The sequence below is a fragment of the Bombina bombina genome, chromosome 4 (genome assembly GCF_027579735.1).
Source record: "Bombina bombina isolate aBomBom1 chromosome 4, aBomBom1.pri, whole genome shotgun sequence".
Lineage (NCBI taxonomy): Eukaryota > Metazoa > Chordata > Amphibia > Anura > Bombinatoridae > Bombina > Bombina bombina.
The window spans coordinates 1141122479-1141133309 of record NC_069502.1 but is presented as its reverse complement, the minus strand read 5'-3'; the positions used below and the strand labels follow the sequence as shown (position 1 = coordinate 1141133309).

Genomic DNA, 10831 nt, shown 5'->3' with positions numbered 1-10831 from the left:
TTTATACACAGCACTAGCTCAGAGAACATAATGTGCTTGTACCCCATCTGGTAATGACTCAATTTGTTAATTACTGACATGATACATGCCCCACTGGCGCTCTGAGCAGCTGCAGTATTTTAAATACTGGTGCATGGAGAATATCTAGCTATGCTTCACATGCACGTGCATAGAAACATGCTAACACTAAAACAGTGATAACTTTTACTTTTGTTTGCCAATACATGTATATTACAAATATGTTTCTTTTAAAAGATGTAATTTATCTATTTGCATTTACATTTTGTCCAGAATGTCCCTTTAAAGGGTTCACATGATAACTTCATCTCTTCCATAGGACCCAAAAGGGTTAAACAGATTTAAAGTTCAATACCAAGGCTTAATCCATTGCATCTCCTGAAAAGGATATAACTATTAAGCTAATCAGCAGCAGTATATGTAAACATTGCCCAATCACCAGCCATTTCCTGCATAGAAATGCTACTGGACACAGCAGGGGTTAAACACATCAGGAGAAATGAGCCTTTCAGGAGAAAAAGTTCTACCGAATTATAAAATGTTATTATTCCACTAGAATTCCCATCAGGACAGCTATATCTTCCCTTCTCTGTTCTGCAATACAATATATAGTGCCATTTAATTAAATAAAGCATATGTGTATACTGTGAATGCAGGTTAGGATTTAGTTTTCCAATCCCAACATAAAATCCTAGCAGAATTCCCTTACGTGAGATTCGGACTGACGATCTAATTTACGGTAAATACACTGGGGATAGACTAGACATGCATTAACATCCATGAACGCGTATGTCAGAGGTTGAGGAAATAATCAAACATTAGAAGCAAAACAGAGTAAAAAGGAGCAAATATTTTTGTAATGAACAGGGGAAGGAAACAAGTCATTCATTTATATGGAGTAGAAACAAATTATTTAAAAGGGACACTAGATTTTTTCTAAAAAAATTGTAATTATTCCAGTATACAGTTCTGTTTTTTACTTAAAGTTTGAAAACACATAAAGGGTAACGTTTAGCCCTGCGGATTGCTTGGCAGGTTAAAAGAACACTGAACCCAATTTTTTCTTTCATGATTCAGACAGAGCAGCAATTTTAAGCAATTTTCTGATTTACTCCTATTATCAATTTTTCTTTGTTCTCATGGTATCTTTATTTTAAAACGCAGGGATGTAAATCTTAGGAGCCGGTCCATATTTGGTTCAACACCTAGGTAGCGCTTGCTGGTTAGTGGCTGAATGTAGCCATCAATAAGCAAGCCCTATCCAGGGTGCTGAACCAAAAATAGGCCGGCTGGTAAGCTTTATATTCCTGCTTTTAAGACTAAAAAGATACCAAGAGAACGAAGGAAAATTGCTATTAGGTGTAAATTAGAAAGTTGCTTGCTCTATCTGAATTATGAAAGGTTTAGTATCCCTTTAACCCTCTCCTCAACTTCTTCACCAGAGGGTATAACAGCCTATCAGATGCCATACCTTTGTATCTATCCTTCAGCTGTCTCACTTAGATGAGTTGTGCATGAGCCTTAGACACAACATGCAGCAAAATACTGGGGTGCAGCGTGACCTGTCTTACAGACACAGGCCTACACCCCTGTGTGTACTGTAAAGATTAAAAAAACATGGCTGACTACCTTTAACTATAACAACTTTTAGGCCTAGCTTTTATTGCTGTTGTAAAGTGTGTAAATTGCTGGTAACAAAAAACATCTCCTAGACAAGGGGTCGACAAATCTGTTTAAGAATACTTGGTACCCAGAGATACATTTAGGAGCCCAACAGTGGTATTTATATATAGAGAAAACCCCAAAAAAGTTAGGAGCCAGGGATAAGATTCTAGGTGCTAGAGGCTTCTGGGTTTATCGAGCCCTGTTTCAGACTTTAATGCAGAAACTTGTACTCAACAAGCAATAGAAACTAGGCCTTAGTGCCCCTTTAAGACCCACACATATAAAAACGTTTATACCAATGTCCTCCAGGATTTGTCAAGTGCTTGCATGTTATAAGCTCCTAACATATATCATAATTATCCATTAGGACGCTGTATTGAAAAAATGTCTCTTCTGCAAAATAACGTACAGAGCTTTTTTAAAAGTTAAACAATATTATATAATTTGTACAAAGTTGTCTGCTTCTACAGTGTGTTTTTCTGTATCCCCTATGTTAAGGATGACTCCTAAATCTGATATAAAAGTTGTCAACCCTGCATTAGTGAAACACAAACTAAATGTCAGCAATTTAAAATGCATTTTATTTTTTTACTATTTCCTTTCTCTCCATAACAGCCTGCCCGTATATATATTGATCTTTTTAAAAGTTGTGTACACAAATAAATAGATTGACTAATGGCACATTACACCTATACTGTGTTTAGCTTTTGGTTGACATAGACAAATCCCTTCAAAAAAGCAAGGTCATAGTAAAAAATAAGATTGTACTTTATGGCTCTAAGAAATAAAAACACACACAGACAAAAATGCAAAAAATATATATTTTACCGTTATATACTCCCATCTTTGACATACAAAGGAAGGTAGATAATTTAAACATATTCTCAATTTCAAACTAGCAGAGTGAAACAACTCATCTAAGCTCATTTAAAAAAATAGAAATTCATTAAAGTGAATGCAAGATCACTCAGAAAATAAAATTTACTGAGCAAGAGAAGGATTCCTTTTCATATAATAAAAAGGTGACAAAACAGTTTTGTATGGGTTTGTCTGTCAATGTGGAGAGAGACAGAGAGACTAAAGAGAGACTTAGAGAGAGAAAGACTTAGAGAGAGAGAGAAAGAAAGAGACTTAGACAGAGAGAGAGTGTAAGGAAGAAAAGAAAAAACAGTGTGTCTGTTAGTAGAAGTGTTCACATTCCCAACACATATTATTATCAAACTCCAGGAATCTGCACTTTCTAACATTAACTATTTACACTTTAAAAGGTCCATTATAGCTGATAAATTAATTGGTCTCATTCAGTAGAGCATATTATTTTAACAGTAGTGACCCTTTAATGTTACATGTTTAAACCCCATGTGGTTAAAAACATAGTTAAAGTACTATTCTGGAGCCACAGAGCACTGCTGGCTTTGAGATGAAACTGACGTCCATGCACTGAAGCATAACTGATTGGGTCAGTGACCTTTGCTGTGGTTAAACACATAGCATTTTAGGGCTGCTAGTGTTAAAATGGCATGGTCTAACTAATCAGAGTATGTAATTTTCCCACTTTAATGGCCCTTTAAATACATATAGTGCCATTTGTCATCAATAACAACTTACTGTCATACCAGATGCTAAACATCCTAGACAATAGCCGTGGATTCTGAGGGTTCGTTCACCAGCGGCGTTTATTCTTGTGCAACAGATTTTAGTGCGTTGCTGTTGCACAAAAATAAATGTGGCAACGAAAATAGCCAACCGGAATGAAGAGCCGCATTATTCCACATTTATTGACTCGCATTATTGCAATATTCGCTTTATTGCTGTGGTCTGGAACCGAATCGGGAAGGTATGCCTGTATCTAAAAATGCACAAACAGAATATATAAATACCTACTCAAATACACCAGTAGAGATCATCTTGCTAGACAATGATATCATTGGGAATTTTCACTCCCCCAGTACACAGCAGTAGTTATATAAAAAGAACAGGAATGGTGAAGTCACTAGGTGATAGCTCAGTGCCAACAGCTATATCCCTGGTACCTGATGTGTGAAATGAGTCTGGAAATACACTGTCTATAGGAAGCAGGCTGAGTGATGTCATTTCCTTGTGATGCACAAACAAAGGAGCCTATCAGAACTGCAGCAGCCTTCAACTGGTCCACATGTGGTCATTGCACAACACAGACTTTGCAGTACATTTTATAACAGTTCTCTAAAATCCAATTTTTACCCAATTTTTGAAAGTAAAAGAATACATCAATGTCAAACTCAGTGGCTCCTTGTCTAGTTTATGATGTGTTATAATAATTAATACTGTAAAAATAGGGCTTTTTGGTGAGATAAACAATTATAATATGTGCAAGATCATAATAAAGGTGGTAATATGACTCAGTTATTTAAAAGAAGGTTTTGTTTCTAAACACCAAGTCCCTTTTACCACACCAATCACAATCTTATAGATGAAATGTAACCAACCAATAGTACATCCACAGGGTTATGAGTGGTGGTAATGACTACCAATAAGAACTGCCTGAACCTAACCATAAAAAACTGCATTAACACTGATACCTATGTAAATAGGTATTGGCATCATCCTGCATAGAGTGGAGGGAGCCTCTGATATTGAAGAACATACTTTCTCCATTAACCCTTAAACGGACAGAAAAGTAAAAATGTAACTTTCATGATTCTGATAGAGCATGTCATTTTAAAAACTTTACAATTTACTTCTATTTAGCTTTGTTCTATTGGTATCCTTTGTTAAAAGGAAAAAAAACTTACCTAAGTAGGCTCAGGAGAAGCAATGTACAGTACTACAGGGAGCTGGATGCTGACTAGCAGCTTCACATATAGGCCTCTTGTTTTTGGCTCACCAGATGTGTTCAGCTAGCTCTCAGCAGTCTTGCTTCATCAACAAAGTATACCAAGAGAATGACGCAAATTTGATAATTGAAGTAAACTGGAAAGTTGTTTAAATTGTATGATCTATATGAATTGTGAATGAAAAAATGTGGGTTTGAGTTCCTTTTAAACGACCAGATCCCTCACTACTCCTCTACCATTAACCTCTTCCCTCTCATACCTACCTATATAATTAATCTGTATTCTGCCATATGTAAGAAATCCATTTAGGGTGCTCCACACAACATAAATGGTCACCAACACTGTAAAGACCTTAGGTTCAAGCCATCACCGAGCATAAGGTCCCCGATACCTTAAAATGTCAGCCATCATGGTCTTGACCAGGTCAACAACCTCAAAGACTCCCAACTAGGGGAACTTTCCACCACATCCTCACAGCCAACATGAGACCATGAGAGACCCTTACTAAACCCAAGGCTGTCTCCCTACTAAAAGACCACTATCACATTAGAACCAATGCAAGAACCTTCAGAGATGCCCCCATCTCATGATCACCCCAGAAACAACATGAAACCATGAGCCTAACATGGCATAAGAATCCCCCACCAAAATCAAGACACCTCTCCACTCAACTAAAGCTCCTTGCATTAAAGGGATACTAAACCTAAATGTATTATTTAATGATTCAGATAGAGCATGTCATTTTAAACAACTTTCTAATTTACTCCTCTTATTAATTTTTCTTCGTTCTCTTGCTATCTTTATTTAAAATGCAGGAATGAAAAGCTTAGGGGCCGGCCCATTTTTGGTTCAGAACCTGGGTAAATCTTGCTTAATGATGGCTAAATGTAGCCAACAATAAGCAATCACTATCCAGGGTGCTGAACCTAAAATGGGCCAGCTCCAAAGCTTTACATTCCTGCTTTTTAAATAAAGATAGCAAGAGAACGAAGAAAAATTCATAAGAGGAGTAAATTAGAAAGTTGCTTAAAATGACATGCTCTATCTGAATCATTAAAGAAAATAAAAAAAGGGTTTAGTGTCCCTTTAATTACAGGCACTATTTGTTATTTCTTCCGTCATAAACTAAAGTAATAAATACCAATCCTCACCCTTAAAGGTGTGCATTTCCATATTACCCTGTATCCTATTTTCCCCAAAAAAAGTGACAAGTTCCATTTGAAATACCCAGTTTCAGAGTTAAAGGAATAGTAAAGTCCAAATTAAACTTCCATGATTCAGATAGGGCATGTCATTTTAAACAACTTTGTAATTTACTTTTATCATTAAATTTGCTATGTTCTCTTGTTATTCTTAGTTGAAAGCTAAACCTAGGTAGGCTCATATGCTGATTTCTAAACTCTTGAAGCCGCCTCTGCATTTGACAGTTTTTCACAGCTATAGGGTGTTAGTTCATGTGTTTCATATAGATAATATTGTGCTCATGCACATGAAGTGATTTAAGAGTCAGCACTAATTGCCTAAACGGCCAGTCTGTCAAAAGATCTGAGATAAGGAGGCAGTCTGCAGAAGCTTAGATACAAGGTAATTACAGAGGTAAAAAGTATATTTCTATAACAGCGTTGGTTATGCAGAACTGGGGTATGGTAAATAAAGGGATTATCTCTATCTTTTTAAAAAATAACATTTTTGGTGTTTACTATCCTTTTAAAGCAGTAAGGGGAGGAATTGGTGAAGGGTGAAAGCACTTTTTTATTGGTGGATGAATTTATCCACCAATCATCAAGAACAACCCAGGTTGTTCACCAAAAATGGGCCGGCATCTAAGCTTACATTCTTGCATTTCAAATAAAGATACCAAGAGAATGAAGAAAATTTGATAATAGGAGTAAATTAGAAAGTTGCTTAAAATGTCATGCTCTATCTGAATCACGCAAGAAAAAAATTTGGGTTCAGTGTCCCTTTAATATTGGGGTTGGTCAGCTATTTCCCTTCACACTACAAGTGTCTTCCTTTAAAAAGGATAAGGGGGGCATATATAATGTCAACATCATCAGATGACCTCTAATGCCACCTACACAACATGGGTTAGAGACCTTCCTAAAAAGTAACAGTTTAAAGGGACATTCTAGTGTAAAATATAAAATGTTATAATTTGTTATAACATTTTAGTTATCTATTTCTCACCATGGGCCCAATGATCTATAGCTCTCCACTCTGGCGAGATTATCTTTCATTTTAGAAAGGCACATTTTTGCATTGTATCTGTTTATCTAGCTATGCAAGATAGTAGGGCCTGATTATCAAAAACTTGCAGGTATGCTGAGAAATCACACAAAATGTTTTGGGGGGAATTTTATTTTAGCCTTATACTGCAAGGTATTTGTCTCTCCTTTACATATAGAACCCAGCATAGCTATTATTTGAGGGACCTCGTCGTACTGATGAGATATCTTAGATCATCTCGCCAGAGCAGAGAGCTTTAGATCACTGGGCCCTAGGTGTGAAGTAGAGACACATACATTGCAATAAAATGATTTAAGATTTCAATTCACTCCAGAGAAGGCCAAACATTGAACCAATCAGGAGCGCCATACGTACGCATTCACCGGTTACTAGCCATGACCTACACATGGGTTTAAAAGGTAGTAAAAAATGAAGCATTTACTTACAAATAAAATGATTGTTACTAGTTATATCATTTTATTTTTACATTAATGTCCATTTAGGTTCCCCATCTAAAACAAAATAAGAAAATAGATCAGATCATCTTCAAAGTTTTCTATATTGTGTTAATAAACACACAGTGGAACACAAACCAGGCGTATGGATATTGATTATTGTTTATCCAATAAGAAGATGTATTTTGGTCCGGTTACACGTTTTGATTTATTTATTTTTGTTATACACAAGGAGAATAATTTATTGAACTGTAAAGGGCCATGTTATTTAATTAAATTGTAAGCAGCACATTTATCTGCATTAAGCTCAAGTCTGTGCAAAGACTAGGGAGATGGGAGAACATTAAAAGTGCACTTCTACTCAAATATTTTCTCCCTTTAAAGGGATTGGAAATGAAAAATTAAACTTGCATGATTCAGATAGAGCGTGTAATGTTGACACTATTAAAATCACTTCTATTTCCATATGGGCTGTGTTCTTTTGGTATCCCTTGTTGAAAAATAATATGCACATATCATACACTAGTGGGAGCTAGCTGCTGATTGGTGTAGTGCAATGTTGTTCATTCAGCAAAGGATAACAAGATAATAAAGCAAATTTGATAATATAAGTAAATTGGAAAGTTGATTAAAAAATAGTATGCTCCATCTAATTCATGGAAGAAAATGTTGGGGTTGTTCTGTCGAGAACTCCAATTCGTCAAAAACTCCAATCTGACGTCACTTCCGGTGACTCTTTAATTTTAATATCTGTTTTGCCTCTGTATGGGGGGCCACCGCAGACCCTTTGGCATACACCCTAAGTGAACCTTGGGGAATGAGGTTTACAAGGGGGGGCTTTGCCCCCCTTGAACCCCCCAGGCGGAGGCAAAATAGATAGTGAAGATAGGTGATTACAGGGCCTATCTGATTGGTTGTGAATCCTGTCACTCACTGGACAAGTATCAATCAGTTGTATGGAAATACCAGAAGTGACGTCAGATTGGAGTTCTCAACAGAACAGGGTTTCCTTTCTCTTAAATATGTTCCCAATTATCCATTTTACCTACTGGAGTGTATTAAATTGTTTACAAATAGTTCCTTTAAATTTGTTGTATTCCAGCCTATACTGAAAATTCCTGTACTTAAAATACTGGTTACAAAAACCTATGTAAACAAGAAGCTTTAGTTGAAAGAATACTCCTAGTTGGGGGTGTGACAGAGTGGTACTAAAATATTCATTTTCAATTATTCTCTCTAAGTCAGGACTAGGACCAAAAATAGGCCTAGACATTTAAAGGTGGAGCAGTCCACTTCAATTAGACTTCTGTCAGCTAGGTAGCCATAATACACCAGATCTCTTGTCCTGCAGCACCTATGCAGAACAGACAGACAGAAAATGTAATTTCTGCTTTACAAAATAGGCAGACTGTAACAGCTTTCCTATTGTTACCCATATTAAATATAGCAGCAAGGCCACATAAGAGTCCATCCTACCAGGCATTTGCCCTGTATGCCCTATGGCCAATCCAGGCCTGCTCTAAGTACTGGAAACAATTTCCCATACATTCTAAACTATGCAGCTGGTATAAAATGTCATTTGAAACACATTAAGGGAACACAATTGTTGGGTGTCCCTTTAAACTTTACTAAACTGTTCCCTGAGGTGAGGGAAGCTGAGTGTTCCCATTGTTGTATCCAGGCCCCATCCATCTTTATATTGTTCTCAACTCTGTATCACTGTAATTTTGCCCCCAAACACAGTATCACTCCTGATACAGTGTTGCAGCCAGGATGTCGCTGTGGTCACAATGTTACCATGGATATAATGCGGCCATAGCAATGTATCCTGTGCAGCAATGTCACCCTGGGTGCAAACTCCTGTTAACCACTTAAATACTAAACACAAAGGCAATGCAGTGCTTCTCAAATGCACTCAAGGGGTTAAGCCAAATTCTAGGCCTACCCCTAACCCTAACTACTACAATGACACTACTCTCCAGTCATGGAGATGGGTAATAGCAACATTCTTCAAGTAGGGTCCTGCATGATCTTGTTATAGAAGATACTTTGCTTTCAGACCCCTGGACATCTTTAAAGTGAAATCATAGTTTATGCCCAGCAAACTGTGTGAAATAACGGTCACCAGATCAGCCATCATACTATATAAAGCCCAGTTCACTTGCAAGATTTCTTCATGTGGGTTTCATAAAAGAGCACAGTGAGCGGTGACGTGACACATGGTTACCATGATAACTACCAGGATACAGAATGCCAAACTGAATTGGATATACACTTCTCTCACGCCGCTACAGTACATTGCATTACACCATTGCTGCTGCAAAGGTTTATTTATGGGACTGCAGCTGTTAGTGAGATGCAGTAATGAATGGGTTAAGCAGACATTCCTCTACCTCTGTTAACCCTCTCACTGCCAGTGATGCCTGCAAACAGCCAATGTGTTTATTCGGTCTCTGACCCTCTATAGGCCCCTTTAGCTCTGCCGGGTTGTACCAAGTGACACCCCTGATTTCATCAATCCTTGTGAATTCCGTGGGTGGACATAACATTCCCTCTCTCTTTCCCTCACACCCCCACCCCCTGCAGAGGTCTCTCCTGTGGGTTTTACTCACATTTTCAGTGTCCCGCTCGTTCACTGTCGGCAATGGCGTCCTGGCCGACATCTTGCTCGGCTACCGGGCGGGTGGGAGAGAGAGAAGAGCTGCGTCCCTTTCTCCTTCTGACTCCGTGTAACTGTCACGAATATCAAAAACTGTATAAATTACCCCAAAAATGAAATAATAAAGCAGACCATTCACACGTGATGCCCTTCAGCCTGCATGCTCTGTAATCATCACAACCACAGCATCCTCTCCTGTGTTCAGGGGTGCTCAGACAAAAGAGGTGACCCTCATCCCTTCCTTAGTGCGGGTGTCCTCATTCCATGCAGATGCTGGTCCCCAAAATGCATAAATCCACAAACAATGCAAAAAGAATAAATAATCCCATTAAAAATGTACAGGAAAAAGCCAATCTGCCTCCTTGTCAGCATGTAGTACAGTGAGATTTAGCTCTAGCACATCCAGCCTTCACAATGATCTCCTCCTCTTCCAGGGCAGCAAATCCAAAGCAGCAAACTAACCCCTCATCCTCCTCCTCCTTCTCTTACTGTATGTCACCCCCCTCTCTTCTTCCTCCTGCTGCCCTCCACAGTCCAGGAAGAGAGCAACTACTTCCAGTTGGATCACTGAGATGGGGAGGGGGGCTTCCCCTTAGCTAGAGTGGAATCAGGGCCAGGCAGTTTTGTTAATCATATGGTAGGAATGGTGCCAACTGGGTATTAAAGCAAAGATCATACCTTACTTGGGCATATTGCTGTAAATAAATGCAACGTGTTGACAGCCAAGGCTTGCAAGACAACAGGGTTAGGGTCACCAAATATCTGTTATAGAAGTGACCTGTCCAGTAATTCAATCTGCAGTCCAGTAAACTGTACAATAAAACCCGGACACATGTAGCTGTTGGAAACACTCTACTGCTCCTAGAGTCAGAAGCAAGCCTAGATCCCATCCCCCAGGCAATCCACAGTTTGTTTGCTTAAGGTGGTTTAGTAGTATTACAGTAAAAAATAAATCATTCTGTACTCTGTCATTTATATCAAACTGTTTATTT

The 10831-nt window shown here is 38.1% G+C and overlaps 1 protein-coding gene across 1 annotated transcript in view; it reads right to left on the bottom strand.

Annotated features, from left to right (window-relative positions):
* Window positions 1–10627, bottom strand: part of MARK1 (microtubule affinity regulating kinase 1) — a 554415-nt gene extending 543788 nt beyond the window's left edge. The window contains exon 1 of the mRNA XM_053712515.1: window positions 9793–10627. Within this exon, the coding sequence (XP_053568490.1) occupies window positions 9793–9843 (51 nt within the window). The 5' untranslated portion in view covers window positions 9844–10627. The remainder of the gene's footprint in view (window positions 1–9792) is intronic.
* Between the last annotated feature and the right edge of the window lie 204 nt (window positions 10628–10831).